Source organism: Taurulus bubalis (genome assembly GCF_910589615.1).
Source record: "Taurulus bubalis genome assembly, chromosome: 3".
In the NCBI taxonomy this organism is placed as follows: Eukaryota; Metazoa; Chordata; class Actinopteri; order Perciformes; family Cottidae; genus Taurulus; species Taurulus bubalis.
In genome coordinates, this window is record NC_136591.1 from 11,773,575 (window position 1) to 11,792,586 (window position 19,012).

The window sequence follows — 19,012 nt, forward strand, 5'->3', positions numbered from 1 at the left end:
ATTGCTGAATTATCAATATTGGATCGTAGTTGTGTTAACTATCGATGGAGGGATTCAGAAGCGGTGGTGTGGAGCCGCTAGCGAATGGAGAGCATCATCACAAACTCTGAAGAGGAGGAGAGAGAAAACCAATCAGTAAGTGGAGTCAGTGCTGAGTGTTTTAGTGCATAGTACACACAAGCACAAAATGTGATACACAATTATGACCAACAATGTGAAACACACACACACACACACACACTCACTTCTGGTCAACAAGTCAAATGTATAAATGTGCCTGAACTTCTTAAAGTCACCTTCAAAGTCAATGCTTCCATCTGCGTTAATGTCCAGCTCCTTTATGATGTCCTCCAGCTCCCCTTTCTTCAGCTTCTCCCCCAGCATCGACTTGATTGCCTCCTTCATCTCATCCTGGTTGATCTTTCCATCCCCATTGAGGTCAAACTTTTGAAAAATAGAAAGGTTGACAACTGTAAGAAAAGCTGGTTTCCCTTTGGAATTGTCAGTAACTCAGAGTGGAATCTGTTTCGTATACAACCTGACTAAAGCTCCCTGTAGGTCTGGTATGTCATAAGCTCGTTATAATAAACTAACCCTTTCCTTCCTTTTTCTGTAATTTAGCGTGTTTAATCATTTAACATCAGTTGACTGACATGTACAAAGGCCGACTGGAGCTCTTTGAGTCCCAGCATGTCAGCAGTCTCTCCCATCATCCTGGGTCCCATCAGTTCAGTAAAGTCCTCAAAATCCATTAACCCGCCCACTGTGGAGAGGAGAGATGCATATTTTAGAGCCATGCTGTGCTGGAGCTCTATGTATTCTTTAACGGGTCTCTTATCAGCTCACTTCTCATCTTGATCTGTTGAACTATTTCCAGCAGCTCCATTTCTGTGGGCATGTATCCCATTGTCCTCATGCATTCAGCCACGTCTTTGTAGTTCAGATATCCATCTTGATCGTAGTCAAACTCTTTGAAGGCCTCTTGCAACTCTGTCAGAAAGGTCAGGGGTCACAAAGAGATTGGAACAGTTCCAGAAGTGGTTTATCAGATCAAATAATGACTATGGCTTTCTTATATTATGAATCAAGATGGAACTATCAACATGTTAATAATTGCAATGATTGTAATCTACTATAACATGGACACTGAGTTGTGGAAATGACACTTACCGTCCAACTCAGCCTGAGCTAGTTCTCTCTCCTGCAGTAACAGATGCAAGAAAACACACATTGAACTGTTAATCCATTTGTATTATTATTTTGCAAAACAAAAATGGGAACTGTGCAAATGCTACCAAAGTACCTTAGCACCAACGTCTAATTAAATCCATGCATTGCGTTTAATGTTGAGGATTTGTGGGTACTTAGCAATTCATTAGCATCTGCATTATGCATGTTAATAGAAGTGTACGTCATAAAATGACAGAAGGCCTGGTCATAAAGGACAGTCTCCAGTATGACCAGGTATACAATGGAAAAGATAAATATTTTCTTGTTGAATCAACCCAGTGTTTCGGCAGTGCTCGTCATTTGGATAACCCCAATGAAGTGTGGCAGTAAGCTTCAACTAATGAGCCACTAATACTGCGGACACACCAGGCTTAGTAACTGCTGCTTGAGAAAGATCAGGGGGAACACTGTGAGCACACTGCCTGACTTCTGCTTCACTTCTGACGTTATAATGTTGGGCATACAGTGCCTTTAACTGGAAATACCTGGAAATTAACATCCACTGTATTGTATAGAGATGTTAATCATTTAAATGATTGATTTATAAGTACCCCGAGCCTTTCTCAGCCTGTGGCTGAGGGCAAACACACATTTTATTGAATAAATGTGTGTCTAAATGTTGCAGGAATGGGGAAACTGGTGTTGAACGTAAAAAGCCATAACTTAAACTGTTTCAAGAGTAGAGGTCAAAGGTCACGGGGACAGAGCAGTGTCCCACAACAGCCACGAAGAAGATGGTCACCGCCTGTTCAACTATATAGATGAAATCACAAAATGTGGGTGTGAGCTACTTACCGCCCCAAAGACACTGTTGAGCACAGAGTTGTAGACTTTGTTCATGCTATCAGGGTCTTTCCTGGACTTCTTTGATGATTTCTTGGGTGTTTCTGAGACTGAACCTGATGGGGATTCACCTTTGGTACTACATGGACAAATCAAACAATAAATAGCAAAAAGGCAAATGCATATGCTTACATTTGAAGCATATTACTTTTGTTAAGACACACTTAACATGTTTTTTTTCCTGGGTTATATATTTAGTGCTAGGTTGACTAACTATGACATTAGGGCTATGCAAAAGGTAGCTATCTGTCACACTCACAGACTGCTAATGTGGGTTCCTGTGAGAACCGTACCGCTAAACTTACCTATTTGTTGTGGCTGAGTCGACAGAAGTGGAAGAGGGTGTCCTCTCTCCTGCGTTGGGCATACTGTGGATAAACAAAGTCACGGGCCTACAGTTACAGTACATGCGTAGATGATCAACATTATAAATGCTTTTTGGGATGCAAAAGGAAAAGTTGCAAAAAGATCAAAATCATGTTTTCCAAAGGTAATTTATTTGGTTTCACTGCAAATCTTTGATCTCCAACATCTTCAATGTAAACCCAGTTACTTCACTACAATTGTCTTACCTTAATTCCCTCTCCTGAATGGGGAGAAAAAAAGAAAAAAAAGAAGTCAAGCCCTTCTTGTCCTCCTTGCTCCACTTGTGTTGTGAATGGCTGCGTACTATCCTGTCCCTCTGTTTTTCCTTCCTACTCTTGACCTCCTTCAATCCCAGAGGCTTAACAATTACCTGGCTAAACTTGCCAACGATTAGAGAGCAAAACCTGTAGCGGCAGTTTGACTGATGTATCCTCCCAGAGGTCAATTTCCTCTGGTTAAAACCCCAGCTTTAAATGTCTTTATTCGGAGGTTCCTGCAAATGCATGAGTCTCTCATTTCAGTAAAGTTTTCACATTGGCCCTTTAGCCTTGTAGAGTTGCTCCTGGCTCTGCAGTGAGAAAGTGTTGTCCAGTGTTTCTGGTCTGGTGACATTATCAGACATATTGTGTTGGAATAATCATTGTGGTGGCAGAACTCATAAGGGAACAATGGCAGACTAGATATGTTAAATACAAACACAATATTTGATCACAGATGTCATGCCCATCCAACAGGGATGTAAAAACTAAAAGCATGTTAAATGCATCCACATATTATTGGGTCCAGTGGTGACTAGCCTACGGGTAGGTTTATTGTTGGACTGGGCAAACATTGTTTTATTGTTTATCACCTCCACCAGCTCACAATGCAGTCTGCTACACAAACTGTGACCGAGTGTACCATATCTCACTTATGTAAAGGCAGAGCGTTGACTTGTATTATTTTATTGTTGTATTTTTTTATTTTCTCTTTTGTTACAAAGTGTGTTTAACAACCGTATTGTTTGTAATTCCTCAAGAGTTAAGAGACTTTTAAACTTTCTTGGGGGCTTTCTTTCTACCTTTGTGCGACACAGGCAATGTGAACTTAACTCTATTAGTAACTTTATGAGCTCTTTTAAATACCTTGACCTGGCTTTGAGACATTTTTTTGTAGTTTAGGGGACGACATGTTCCATCATAACCAAGATGTGAACCAATTCAACAAGGCACGTAAAATGGTACGGAGCGGAAAAAAAGACAATGTACAAACAGATCCAATAACACAGAGTAATGTGGTAATAGAAACATATAGAAATGTATACAAATTAACAGCAGTTTTGGGGGTCCCAAAATATTTAATGTATTTAAATTCTTTGAGAATAATGGCGTGAGCTGGTAATTGAAGATGCACATATTTGCATATCATGTCGCAACTCAGAATGGCTGCAAATATACTTTCCTCTTTTTTTTTTAAAGAGTCACAGCATCTAAGAGACCTATCAAGATGCAGTACCCTCTGTTCTCCGCTAGAGGGCCCAGAGATCAGTTGGAAGTCCGTCTCGGCAGGTAAACGATCAAACATTACTTTGCTCCCTCATCTCGTATCAGACCGGACTGATTATAGGATTTGAAAAGTTCAGATCGCATTTATAAGTCAGTTGACACTATATTTGTCTAAACTAAGAAGTTACACATCTGTTAGTAAATAAGCTGTTGCGTCTTGAGTTCCCATTGGACGAGACTGCGCCACGTGACCAAAAACGCTATGTGGCTGCTCACGAGACAACATCATTTTGTTAAAAACAACCGATTTCGCAGTTTTCTTAACTTTTTAGTCATCTTCTGTGTTTTGTTGTTTTTGTTTCTGTCCCGTAGAGTTTAGTTGTTACTGAAACATGTATTAGACCCGTGAGTGACGCTGACTGTGCAGAGAATGGCGTCCTACGCTCTGACATCACACCGGCATCGCTTCTCGGCCTTTTGGCTAAGATCAAGTGTAGTATCTGTTCTTATCAGTTTAATATCTGATACGTCCCCTACCCGGGGACCATATATTAAATTGATTTTTGGAATAGGGAGATGGAATAGGGGCTTGCTCCGTCCACTCCACGCATCGACCTGGTATTGCAGTACCTCCAGGAACGGTGCACCCCCAAGAAATGTCGAATACAAGCCAGTATTTAGGGAACATAAGTGTTATCAAACACATTCTGGACTTGCACTCTTGCACGTTCTGTAATTTCAACTCCTCCCCTCTGGTAGGCGCTACAGAGCACTGTACGCCGTCACTCTGATGAACAGTTAATCACTTTTCCATCTGCACTATCTGCACTTTTTTTGACTACTTTTTTTTAATCTTTTTTATATTTATCTTGTTTACTGTATATTGTGTGTGTAAAAGTACGAAGAGCAAAGTGAAACCGCAGTCAAATTCCATGTATGTGCAAATGTACATGGCCATTAAAGCTGATTCTGATTCTGAAAATAGTGGATTAATTCACATGCACTTAGTCGCAGCAGTTCTGAAAATATTCATCCAGATGAAGTTAAATGAATGTATGAAAGTGTATTTATTCAGCTGCATGATACTTTATTTGGCTGCAGATCGTGTTGTTGTCAGTATTGTGATTATATTTAGAAAACAACCGAGTTGATCACATTTAAGACAATAGATGTCAGCAACAGGAGAAATAGGAAGTGGCTTTAATTCTAGAAGTGGGACTTTATGGTTTCATCTTAATCTCAAATGTTGATCATACAATTTTTTTTTTTTACTGCAGTATGACTCATTTTCAGCTTATTTAAACCAGCTGTAACTCATCAGTTTTAGTTAAAAAAATAGGGTGCAACCGATGACTTTAGGTTAGCTTTTGACATGACAACATGTTGGGAAATGGGCTGTCTTTTCTCAATTAACATGTTAAAAATCTTTGTCAGCCTACATTTTAAACTGGTTCTTCTGTATTACATTCCTGTATATTATCTCCCTCCTTATATTTTCTGATTTTGGTCATTTCTATATATTCAGCACCATGGAAGGGTTATGCCTGTGAAATGCTCCCCTGTCTCTTTGTTATCTACAGTCTATGTTCATTACATACTGTATATAGATTATTTTAGGGAGATATCATGATCTATAATTTGGTTCATCCACTGGACTCAGATTTATTTGACATCTGTCAATTTCTCTGATTGATTTCTCGTAGAGAGAGCGAGTGCCATTTGTTATTTGTTATTTGTTCTTCCTCAAAAAACATCCACTCTCTGTAATGAGAGCATGCATGTGACAGAGGTTGGGGGGGTTCCATACATTTAGGATAACTGACACATCTCATTCCTTATGAAACTTATTTAGATCAATCCAGGAAGGAAACATTACTCTTTGGCAGAACTTTAGTTGTTTTTCAAAGCATAGACACATGCAACCTGTGAATGGCTGCACATAGACATTACTTTATTTATTTTTTTTAAAGTCAAAAGCCCAAATATTTGGAAACCATAGGCCTATAGTATGCAGCATATAAGAGAGCTATCAAGATGCAGTTCTCTCTGTTCTCCGCTAGAGGGCCCTAGAGATCAGTATGATGTCCGTCTCGGCAGGTAAACGATCAAACATTACTTTGCTCCCTCATCTCGTATCAGAGCGGACTGATTATAGGATTTGAAAAGTTCAGATCGTATTTATAAGTCAGTTGACACTATATTTGTCTAAACTGAGAAGTTACACATCTCTCTCTCTGTTAGTAAATAAGATGTTGTGTTTTGAGTTCCCATTGGACGAGACTGTGTCACGTGACCAAAAACGCTCTGTGGCTGCTCACGAGACAACATCATTTTGTTAAAAACAACCGATTTCGCAGTTTTCTTAACTTTTTAGTCATCTTCTGTGTTTTGTTGTTTTTGTTTCTGTCCCGTAGAGTTTAGTTGTTACTGAAATATATATATATTAGACCGTGAGTGACGCTGACTGTGCAGAGAATGGCGTCCTCCGCTCTGACATCACACCGGCATCGCTTCTCGGCCTTTTGGCTAAGATCAAGTGTAGTATCTGTTCTTATCAGTTTAATATCTGATACGTCCCCTACCCGGGGACCATATATTAAATTGATTTTTGGAATAGGGAGATGGAATAGGGGCTTGCTCCGTCCACTCCACGCATCGACCTGGTATTGCAGTACCTCCAGGAACGGTGCACCCCCAAGAAATGTCGAATACAAGCCAGTATTTAGGGAACATAAGTGTTATCAAACACATTCTGGACTTGCACACTTGCACGTTCTGTAATTTCAACTCCTCCCCTCTGGTAGGCGCTACAGAGCACTGTACGCCGTCACTCTGATGAACAGTTAATCACTTTTCCATCTGCACTATCTGCACTTTTTTTGACTACTTTTTTTAAAAATCTTTTTTTATATTTATCTTGTTTACTGTATATTGTGTGTGTAAAAGTACAAAGAGCAAAGTGAAACCGCAGTCAAATTCCATGTATGTGCAAATGTACATGGCCATTAAAGCTGATTCTGATTCTGAAACTAGTGGATTAATTCACATGCACTTAGTCGCAGCAGTTCTGGAAATATTCATCCAGATGAAGTTAAATGAATGTATGAAAGTGTATTCATTCAGCTGCATGATACTTTATTTGGCTGCAGATCGTGTTGTTGTCAGTATTGTGATTATATTTCGAAAACAATCGAGTTGATCACATTTAAGACAATAGGTGTCAGCAACAGGAGAAATAGGAAGTGGCTTTAATTCTAGAAGTGGGACTTTATGGTTTCATCTTAATCTCAAATGTTGATCATTAGTACTCTTTGGCAGAACTTTAGTTGTTTTTCAAAGCATAGACACATGCAACCTGTGAATGGCTGCACATAGACATTACTTTTTTTAATTTTTTTAAAGTCAAAAGCCCAAATATTTGGAAACCATAGGCCTATAGTATGCAGCATATAAGAGACTTATCAAGATGCAGTTCTCTCTGTTCTCCGCTAGAGGGCCCTAGAGATCAGTTGGAAGTCCGTCTCGGCAGGTAAACGATCAAACATTACTTTGCTCCCTCATCTCGTATCAGAGCGGACTGATTATAGGATTTGAAAAGTTCAGATCGTATTTATAAGTCAGTTGACACTATATTTGTCTAAACTAAGAAGTTACACATCTCTCTCTCTGTTAGTAAATAAGATGTTATGTTTTGAGTTCCCATTGGACGAGACTGTGTCACGTGACCAGGGAGCGTTATGTGGCTGCTCACGAGATAACATTACTTTGTTAAAAACAACCGATTCCGCAGTTTTCTTAACTTTTTAGTCATCTTCTGTGTTTTGTTGTTTTGGTTTCTGTCCCGTAGAGTTTAGTTGTTACTGAAATATATATATTAGACCGTGAGTGACGCTGACTGTGCAGAGAATGGCGTCCTCCGCTCTGACATCACACAGGCATCGCTTCTCGGCCTTTTGGCTAAGATCAAGTGTAGTATCTGTTCTTATCAGTTTAATATCTGATACGTCCCCTACCCGGGGACCATATATTAAATTGATTTTTGGAATAGGGAGATGGAATAGGGGCTTGCTCCGTCCACTCCACGCATCGACCTGGTATTGCAGTACCTCCAGGAACGGTGCACCCCCAAGAAATGTTGAATATAGAACTTATGTTGTCGATGAGTTTGATTCATTGTGCCAGTTTAACAATTCACAGGCAGTTGGACTCAGTAATTCTGGAACTATTGATCCCGGTGAAGTTAAATTAATGTTAATGTGAAGTTGAGCTGCATGACCATTTATTAGGCTGCAGTTATATTCAGCACCATCAGCACGGTGACGTCATGCCTGTAAAACGGGACCCCCATCTAACTTCTGTCTACAGTCTATGTTCAATACGTATCTAGATTATGTCGGTAGTGGAGATATTATGATCCAGAAATTGGCTAATAGGCTCAGCCACTGGACTCAGACTTATTTTACATCGGTACATTTCCCAAATTGATTTATGTTCGTGAGATTGAGTGTCATTTGTTATTTGTACTTCTTCATAAAGTATTCACTCTCACGTGTTCATGTATAAATTAAAGAAATAATCAAATGAGAGCATGCATACCTGACACATTTAACTTATCAGTCTCTAAGTTTCTGAGAAAGTTATTCAGATCAATCACTTCTGGAAGGAAACATTACTCTTTGGCTGATTGTCATTTTATTTTTTTCCCAGTGCAGACATGTGCAACCTGTGAATAGCTGCACATAGACATTACTTTATTTGAACAAGCCAAAATGTTTGGGAACCATAGGTGAATAGTATACTCATATTCATCTCAGAGTACTGCAACTTTTTATACAATATATTACACATGTTCCAGAATCATAAATCATTTACAGAGAACAGTCACATGCCGTTCCACGTTCTCACCGCTTGGGGGAGACAGAGAGGTGTGCATTGTTTACTGAGGCCAGTGTTGTTGCACATGATCCTTTACTTTCCTCGTAGTAGTGGACTCATCCCATTCCACCAAATGCCAATACAGGACAGACACGACTTCAGCTGAATCCCACAACTTTATTTATAAAAATGAAATAACACGAGAAAAAGCAACTACTTAACAGAAAACTACATCAAACAAACACGTTTTTCATAAGAAAAACATCAATGTGATGAGATACTATTATGTTTAGTGTCAACGTAACTTTTGAGAGGTGTTCTATTTTCACTTTGACTATTTCCTGTGGTCCATTCAGGGAAGTAAAGGTTGAATGCAGGTCTGATTAGATGCTTCTGTCTTGACAACTTGCTCATTCCTTTAACCCTGCAGGCAGTGAGACGTGGTTAGGTTCTTTTGATCGTTTTAATTAATTGCTGATTTATGGGAACACTGTAATTTATTGATTCGAATAATTCAGCATCTTAGTAGCATGCTGTTAACTTATTTCTACAATTACACATTTTACCTGATGTTTGTGTTTGTATATATATATATTTATGTATATGTCCTCTGCTCAAAGAAACCATGCTTGTTACTGGAAAGTGACAAAATTCCAGTAACGGCCAATGTGTCCAGTGGAATAATACCAACAAACACCATAGTAATTATTATTTATTTTGTATTTATTTGTAATTATACCAAAAAATACTTTAGTAGCAATACCATGTACTCTTCCCCCCAGAACAATCAAAAATGTTGCACTGAAGTTAAGCCATTAGTCAGTATTTGTAACAATAGCTATCTTCCAGGATGTTCAGCTGCTTATTACAGTCGTGTACAACTTCCTCCCTCTGGCTGGTTTTCTGTTCCTGTCATCCATTGCCTTTTAATCATCAAACACCCCACCCTGTTCTCTTGTTCCGTTCCCTTCATATTCTTCATCTGATGGTCTTCCTCCCCTCCCCTTCCCGTTCCTTCCATCTTCATTTCACACCCAGACCTTTCCCTTTCCACCTCCATCGGCTCCGTCTCGGCCGCCACAGCAGCCAGTGCCCTTGCCACGGTGTCGGTTGGCTGGCAGGTTCTTGTACACGGCCCGGCTGTACGGGATGAAGCACAGGCCCAGCTGGAGGTGTCGGGCCAGGCGGCAGTATGCGGCCAGCGCCAGGACCAGCAGAGGGGTGACCAAGAGGAAGCCCACCACCAGCAAAGCCACGCAGCCTCCGTCGGTCAGCAGGTCTGAGCAGTAGCGGGTCGTCCCGTGAGGGCGGACCTGGTGAGACCAGAGGAGAAAGACGACTGGTTGGAATGATGTGGCGGCAGACAAGATCCTGCAAGTTTGTTATTCAACGAGCCACTTATTTAAAATCTCTCTTACGAGAGTGGCACACATTCATACCTGGAAGTTGCCCAACAAAACCCCAGTCTGAGAGGCCTTGCTCAAGGGCAGCTTTGATAATAGGATAAGAAAAGTACCACCCTTTCTCTTGTTTCAATCAAACCTTGCTCTGCCGTCCGGGCATCAAACGGGCTCCTACCCAGTCGTAATCATGTTGATTGTTATCTAAATATTTTATGAAATTGTGTTTATTAAACCTTCCTTCAGATTGAGGTCAAAGGTCAGCTGCTGAGCAACTTGGCCTGCAGATTTAATAACCGGTGAGAGTTTTGGCCCTGTAATTGTGTTTTATTTAGTATTTTAAAGTTAATTTTGCACACATAGAGCACCAGTGATGTAAATGCTTTTGTGAAGTGAAGGGAAGAACAGATAAGGATGACAGATGATGTGCTCTCTGTATGCATGTCTGAGCTTAGGACAGACGCCAGTAGGTAGTCGGAGATCTCTCACTTGCTCACATATATGGCTGAATCAGTTGGTCACTAAATTACGTTTTGGCAAAAATAAATAGGAACTTGGTAGAAATGACTGTTGATGGTATAAACACAGTGTGTCAAAAGCATGTACACTTGTTGCTGAGCTGAACACTGAGGGAGTGGGAGAGGAGGTAAAAGGGTCATTTCAGTGTGGGAGAGGAAAGGAGAGACAGCGGGCCTGAATCATCCTTATCACACCATGAAGGATGAAGTGAACACTCAAGTGCATGAGAAAAGTGCAGAAAGTACTTTTTGCAGAACTGTGGGCGCTCAGGGGGGAGAAGAGTATTTATCATTATTATATTAAAGGTTTGATTCAGAAACATTATTGGAGAAAACAGAGCATACACTTTTAATAGTTATATAATATAAGGGATCTCACACTGTTGCGAAAAGCCTGAAAATGGTAATTTCCAGTTCTTGCATATGTTTTACACGAAAGTACAGAAACTAGCGTTACAGCTGGTCAGAAAGAAATCCCAGCTGGAGATGGAATGCAAAACAAGGAGGAGGGAGTGTGAGGAAGAGTAAGCAAATGAGCCCACTAAGAATGTGCTTATTTTTCCTCGTGTGAAATATTGTGCTCGGTGTGTCTTATATATGTGTTATAACCAGAATTCCCTCGATTAATTGGAAAATGTTCTCATTCTTGCCTGTTCAATTCGAAGAACCCTAAATACTTACCTCACCTGTCTTTATACTTTTTCTTCTCAGCCTCATTTTTTTTTTTTCTTTTGATTCCTCCCCCTCTCTCCATCCTCCCTGGTCCTGGTTAATCCCCCTCTAAGCTGCTGTCACATGAGGCCTAATTGTGAGGGAGCAGGGGAACAGAGAATCCTGGTCTCTCTCCGGACATTAAGGAGGTTCGTCGGCCTGCAGAAATGCCATCAGTATGCATTAAAAGTCCTGAACCGCGATGACATTTTGGGGTAGCACAGGTTAATGCTTACTGCCTAATTGGTCAAAAAGCTTGTTTTGTTTGAGTTACATGTCTTCTTTTATGTTTTTAGCTGTCCACATCACATTCTGCACATTGTTATAGTTCGCCTGATCCCAAGAGCCATTAAATCCCCCGTTGGATACCAAACAGCCTTTTAAAGTTTTTGTTTTTTGATGCCTGGCTCCCTAGACTCCTGACCCCTCACCCCCTCCAAGTTCTTACATCTCCTCCACATCTAAAAGAACCTCCGACTTATCAGATTATAAAACTTCTCATCGGTGGTGGAGCCAAGCCCCACCCTAAGCCCCAGGCACAATGTTTGGAACTTTCGGATCAAAGTTATGAGATTAGGACTTTTAGATGTTATGTAAAAAGATGGATACAGCTATTTCTTCATTCCTCTCATCTTTTGTTTAGATGGAGGAAAAGTGTGTAAACATTCACCCTCGCTAACACACAAACACGTTTAATGGGTTTTGGATGTTGAGGTCAAATGAAGGACAAATATTAGAACAGGCGAATTGTGTATCTAATAAATTACTATATTTATGCAAAGCACTTTGCACCAAATGTCTGATTGAGGTTGAATATGTCCAATCAAGTGAACCAACACATTCTGTAAAATGCTCTTGAGTGAGCCCTTAGTCAGCTACATTGTCATTTCCCATCGGCCAGACGTAGACTGGCAGAAAACGAGCCTCCACCCTCGACTTGAACACGGCGCTCCCACTCGCCCGCCCTCTCCCCATTCGCCCCTTTCCTTACTGTAGAGTGGCACAGGAAGCCAAACACGACCATGACGATGGCCGGCGTCAGGATGGTCCCGAACACCAGCCCCGCGAGGCAGGCGTTGATCGTGGCGATGATCAGGTTCTGGGCCGTCACCAGCACGGAGCAGGCCCAGCAGTCCAGGGACCCCCGCAGCTCCAGAGGCGCCTCGCTGCCCCCACCGCCGCTCTCGGCCGCGGAGTAAGGAGGGGGTACAACGACACGGGAAGGTGTTTCTCTGCCTCCGCCCACGGCGGTGGTGGAGGCTAGAGAGTTGGAGTGGTGGAGATACTGGTGGTGGTTGCTATGGTGATGGTGGTGATGCGGCGGCAGTTCCTCGGAAAGGTCCAAGGCCTGGTGGTGGGCCCCCTTCTCTAGAGTACCAGTCATACTCATGGTGAACTGTGGGCAGGAAAATAAACAAATTAAAGGTGTGAAATGGACATTCTATGCAGTATGTGAAAGTGCCACTGCAGATGTTTTGACCCAATTGACATGTTTAGGGGCTGTGTTTGAGGGACACGGCTCTTGTGAGTACAGTAGTTGGATGCCATAGCTACACAATACTTCTGTACCTCATCAAATGTCACTCCACAAAGGCTTATTTGCTCTGGGTTCACTTAGAGGTCAGAGGTTTTATCATTCAGGAAGCAAGCCGTGTGTGATGCCGTCTGTGAGGTGATGCTTATCAGAGCTGATTGTCCAAAAGGAAAGGAGCCATAATTGCTCTAGTAGGAGAGATGAAGGCCACTGGCATCAAAGTCTGTGTGTGTACGACCGTGTGCTTGTGTTTACGTGTTGCCTTGTCTGTGGGTGAATCAGAGATGGTGCAACCACTGTTGGCATATTGGTTGATTTGAACAAAACCCACAGTATCATGCTGACACTGCTGATGCTGAAATTAAAGGTATTAGAAATCGTAATATATATATATATATATATATATATATATATATATATATATATATATATATATTAAAGATGATTAACTGTAAAATTGTCCTCAACAGTACTGTGTATGTTCTTCACAACTAACTCATTTAAGGGAGCCTTATTAAGAGAAACAAAAACGAGTTATGGCCCATACAGTATATCCTTGTCAGATTTTCTTTCTCTAAAATATTGATATTAGCCTCAAAGATATAGTCTTGCTATAGCGTGAAGACGAGTATGTCTGAGAAACCCTTGATAATTATTTCACCAATAAGTAATGGCACAACTCTGACTGTTTTAATGTGGATTTAATCAATAATATTACTCTTAATGAATCTGCTTATTGGTTTGGCGCCATATAAAAAAACTAAAAATTAACATTGCTTTATTATTCTTGTATGTATACATATAGTCTTTCTGGGGCAGCAATACAAGAAGTTCTAAAATCTTTAAAATACATTTGCAGCTAAACAAGTAGCTAAGTGATTAGCTTTCTTTTATTAAACTATTCATTTAATCAAAGACCAGCACAGAGACGGAGAGAGGCGGTTTGAGACGCTGCTATTTTCCGCTAAAGAACTGATGGCAGAACCGCTAACTCTGGATCTTATCAATACTCAGGGTTTTTACTCATTTGTAACAGAGTTTCGGGGGGCATCCCAAGGTCAAGTTAATTTTGCTTTATGACAGATTCAATGTGGTGTGCAGCTGTGTCTGGTGAAGGATATCCGCACCTGTCAAAGGTCAGGAGTCGGGGGACGTTTCTGAGTAACCAGGTCAGCTGCCAAAAAACTACAGTCATGGAAAAATCCAAATAGCAATGACAGAGTGGACATGTCAGTGTTTCCTCTTCGTTTACACGACAGACGGATGATGGTTGCTTTCATATCTGCAAAATGAAGATATTTCGCTCTTAATGGGGCATGCATGGCTTTTTTTATTATATATTATATAATTAATTGCTGTTTGTTGTAAATCTCATAGTTTGATCGTTCAAGTATTATTACTGCTAAAGTACCATATTGGCATACTTTTTTGAACATGTACAACACAAGGTTGCTCTGATGTTCAAGAATCTAGAAGGACCAAGAGAGGACTGTGCCTATTATTATTATACCATTATATTATTGCATTATTTGTTGCTGCTTTTGGGAATAATGGCTGCCTCATCCCGCCTTATAGCTGTTCAGTGTCTTTCACTCTGATTGATATATACGCTAGCATGAGATATAACATCACTTCTCTGAGCAGAGACATTACACTTTACACTCATTTTGGGGCATTTATTGGAGAAATATGCACTTGAAGCTGAGTAATTCAAAATAACAACCAAATTGTGCTTTCATTTCACATTCACTGAATATCATAATTGACAGTGGGAGACAATATTTACAACGCTGTCCTGGGTGCTTGAGCGTCGTTTTTTTTCCATGTCAGTTTCCCATTGTTGTTCCTAATGTTGTTTTAAGGTGGAAGGTCGTATATGAAGGACTAGCAGGAAAGTGTGTGACTGACTTTGTGAGGTGACTCATTGTGCCCTTTACTGAAAATACATTTCGGCTCCCACCCAGTTTACTCCCTGATCTTAATATGGGTTGAGTAGCATTTCTTTTGAATAATGTGTCAAACCATTGTTTGACCCAAATTAAGGAATTCTAAATCGGGGGAATATTTTCCAATATCCTCTCTCGAACCTTTTCGTCTCCGAACTGTTGCCTCCAAAAGTAATAAAAAAAATAATAATGAAATCAAAAAAGAGACCCTCTTCTGTGTATTTACAGTTCACCCAATACACTTCTTTATTGATTCAAAACTCTTCAAAGTGCGCTTGCCATCACATAGAATAGATTCTCAGCGAGTACTTGCAGTGTTGTCATGCTTAGATGCCGAAGGGAGGTTTTCTATTGTTACATCGTTCTATTATTCTATTGTCTGGAACAAAGCCACTGCGATAATTAATTCCATGTCCCTCAGACCTCTTAGACTTGTTGCTTAATGCCCATCAGCAGTAAATGAGATCTTTTGCCTCCTTTCAGTTCAGAGTGCTCAGTTGTATGAATGATAACGACGTGGTTTTGAATATGTCTGAGTGATACAGCGGTACTTGTACTCACATTGTGCTGTGGGGACCGGTGCGCCTCTTGCTGTTCGTTCTCCAGATCCAGGCCGCTTTTCTCACTTCTCCTCGAGACTTCTTCCGTCCAGTCAGTCCTCGACACACATTAACCCCCTTACGCTTCAACGAAGTCCTCTTCCCCCCCCTTTTCCCTCTCAACTGGTTTCTGGAAACAGGGCTACTTTTCCCCTTCTTCCCTTCTGTCAAGTTGAAAGAGCGTGGGTTTTTTTTTTAAAGGTTTCCTCTTAAAGCCTTGTCTATTGAGTGGTGGTATGTCGGTATGTTGGGTTCCTGCTGCTTCTTCTCTCCACTATCCAGAGTTGTCAGTGGAACTGATTATGCCTCAGAGTCTATGTTTCTTTTCCACATGCAAGATCAAATGCCTATGCTGTTGGGATGTAGTAGTAACACAGAAATGCTCACATTTGCTGTGGTCTTTGTTTTAAGTATGAACTTTTGTCTGTCCGCCCTCCTCTTTGCACCTCCCCATCTGATCGAGTCTGCAGTGCTGTCTCTCCTTCCCTCCCTCCTCTTGCACTCCCCGCATCCATCCCACTTTCTCTCCACCCACAAGGCTTATCAGACCCCTGCCTTTCTCCTACAACTCCTCTCAGCATATGCATTCCCCCTCACATATCCAGGACATGTCCCCCCCCCTTTGCCCTGATGTTGCAGTGGGGGCTGGGTGTTGCGTATTGGGGGTCAGAGCGAGGCAGTTTGCCTGATAAGTTGAGATTTAAGAGAGCAGAAAATGAGGGGGAAGGGTAACAGAGACAGACTTTTGTTGAGAGTAGTAGGGAAGAGGTACCATGGTGCTGGACTCATTACTCAGGTTGTGTATTTTCTTATGTTTAGTTGTAAAAGGGTCCAAAGGTGTTGCTTTAGTGTTGAAACAATTACAACAGAATTATTGCGATGACACGTCTGACAAAATTAAATTTGTCTATGAGTTAAAATGGTTCTGTGCATGTGTTTCATCAGACTTTTACTGCTTTACCTGCAGCTTTACCGCCTTTTGAACTATCTTCCATAGTTTGGATTCTGGTTTCACTGAAGGCAGCATTTAGTTTTAAATATTCATATGGAGTTTATTTTTCTCTCGGCTGCATTTTGCTATTAGCTGATGTACTTAATGAATATATAGGGGTATTTAGAATGATTGCACTCTGTTTATTGATTAATGTTATGCACCATCCGCCATAACAAATTCCTTCTATGGGAAAACATACGTGGCAATAAATGGTTTCTGATTCTGATTCTGAAACCGGGCTAATTTATCCCTTTGGGTGTGTGCGTGCGCTCCTGAGTTTGAGCTGAACGGACCTCACTGCATGTAAAGAAGTAGAAACAGTATATTATACCCGTTTCCTCAACTTGAAGGACATCGTCTATGAACGCCAAGTCAGCATGCGGTTCTAAAACATCCTGTTGTTGGGACTTGACAAAGCCTTTGAAGCATAAATAACAACATCCACAGAGCTTTAGGTATGTGTAGTTCAGATTTAGTTAATTAAGACTTTAATAAATAAAGATTAGGTCTTGCTGAAATTTACTGAAGTTGTCAGAAACTTCTTATTTAGTGGTTTGGAAGCAGTCTACGAAGCAATATGGGCTTTTTGAGGTTCAGATGGTGATTTATTATAGCAGAGGTCAAACCTCGGGTATGAAAGTCGTTGCATTATGAAAAGATAGGAGATGTTGTTTGTCTGCACTGTTTACAACCTGTGATTAAATATATACTACCAGGAGATGTTTTCAGATAAGAGCTTGGATTCTCTGGCTTATAGAATTAAAAAAGGAGGAGGATGAAGTAAAAACTACAAAGATATCGAGGAAGGCGGTAATTAGTTAAACGATAAAAGATCAGAGCATAAACTAAATAATTAGTGTTGTCTGATCCTGATATTTCTTTTCCCGCTGCTGTGAGATTGCAATGTTTGTTTACTTCCAGTCCGCTGGTCCTCCTGCTGTCCTTTTTCTGCCCTCTGTGTGGGTGTCATAGAAACTATGAAGACATTTATGTTTATTCATGCTCCTGCAACAAAACATCGGTCTGAAAGAGCAGGATTTTAATATCTACAGGCCAGCATGATGGTTTACAGTAAAAGGTGAGGAACCCATTGGTATTAATAAATGGACTTCATATTTTATGTCGATAATTTTTATCATTTCATTGTTGGCATTGCGGTCTTTGCTTTGCTGTTACGTCACCGCCTCTGGGGAATTTTTCATTAGAGATGAAACAGTGAATACACAATCTTTCCGATCGAGTTCAACAAGAGCAGCATAAAAAAAACCGCAACGTTTTGTCCATCATTATTGCATTGTTGTGGTGTTGATTGGACACCACCAAATTTAGTCTTCAGCGGAGGGAACAGCATTCATCCCCTCATCACCACCTGCCTGCAGAGGGGTGGACAAAAAGACGGACGGAGGTGGTTTTCCTGTGTGGTTTGAAGCAGGATTTCCTCCAGTCTGTCCAGTAATGCTGGGCCCTCTGCCGGCCCTGTGGCCCCCAACTTGACCCGAGGACACAGTGACCTGCCAATGCTTTGTCACACCGTCTGGGCTTTGTCCGGCATATTGTTATACATATTGTTTTCCATCCCCCTTTTTTTACGTATACATCCAGACACAGATTTGTGTTTTATAGTGTAAAGAGGACATCTACATGGGGAAGTCTCTGACCTTTCTGCCCTTTATTAACACATTCCCTCACACAATTCATGTGCAGTATATATATGGAAGTGAGAAGGAAATTGTATGCGTCGTGTTCGGCAACATAGTTTACATTCTGCTAGTTTACGTTACTGGTTTACATTACGGCTCTGCTCTTTGCGTATGATGTTTAAAGGTGTTGTTTGACTCTTGTTAATTAATTATCAGTGAGGAAACCGAACTCGTTACGGCTGCCTGCTACTTCCTGCTCTATCTGTGAAGTTGTGCCGCCCGTACAATCTCCTTCCTTAGTTTACCCTGGATCTTGATGTCTAAATGAAAACTTTTATGTGGACTTCAGCCTTCTATTTTTTTTTCACACGCATAGCTAACAATAGCAATCTCAAGTTTGGGACGCAAATGACAAATCTGTGAAAATATGCTTGGCACGGCTAAGGGATATGACTTGTTATTGTAGGAGTGGAGTGTAAAGGGGCTTAAGGTGGGCCTCAGAAGGTGAGAAGGGATGTGTAGTAAAAATAAATAATACTCCTTTTGGAATGTTTGGAGAAAATGCAGAAATTGACAGTTGGCACTTTGAAGTTCAAGTTTTAAGCCTTTAATGTTGTTTATTTCAGCCCTTAATAACACCGTGTCACTATTTTAAGGTCAAGCTAAACTTTTGAAGTTATTCAGACTCTTTTTAGTGAAGCAGTCAGAACACTGAATGACAACGGAAAAATTATATATTAAATTCAGTACAAAACAGTAAAAAAAATATCGTATTTTTTTTTTTTTTTAACGGCACCATGTTTTATTTCTTTTGATTTCTTTTCTCTTATAGGGGCGGACAACGTGGCAATACAGTGAGACGAATAAGTTCA

At 40.7% G+C, this 19,012-nt stretch overlaps 2 protein-coding genes across 2 annotated transcripts; both read right to left on the reverse strand.

Annotated features, from left to right (window-relative positions):
* Nucleotides 1-77: 77 nt before the first annotated feature.
* Nucleotides 78-2,440, reverse strand: LOC306734953 (calcium-binding protein 2-like; the record flags this gene model as incomplete). Its single annotated transcript, XM_079216366.1, has 7 exons — nt 78-106; nt 297-444; nt 654-763; nt 847-990; nt 1,171-1,201; nt 2,026-2,152; nt 2,379-2,440. 7 exons carry the CDS (start codon nt 2,438-2,440, stop codon nt 78-80), a joined length of 651 nt encoding a protein of 216 aa, XP_079072492.1.
* Nucleotides 2,441-9,826: 7,386 nt separating this feature from the next.
* On the reverse strand, nt 9,827-15,501 carry tmem88b (transmembrane protein 88 b; the record flags this gene model as incomplete). Its single annotated transcript, XM_079214860.1, has 3 exons — nt 15,469-15,501; nt 12,419-12,823; nt 9,827-10,111 (listed from the first exon to the last, which is right to left on the reverse strand). Exons 2-3 carry the CDS (start codon nt 12,815-12,817, stop codon nt 9,827-9,829), a joined length of 684 nt encoding a protein of 227 aa, XP_079070986.1. The 5' UTR covers nt 12,818-12,823; nt 15,469-15,501.
* Nucleotides 15,502-19,012: the final 3,511 nt, after the last annotated feature.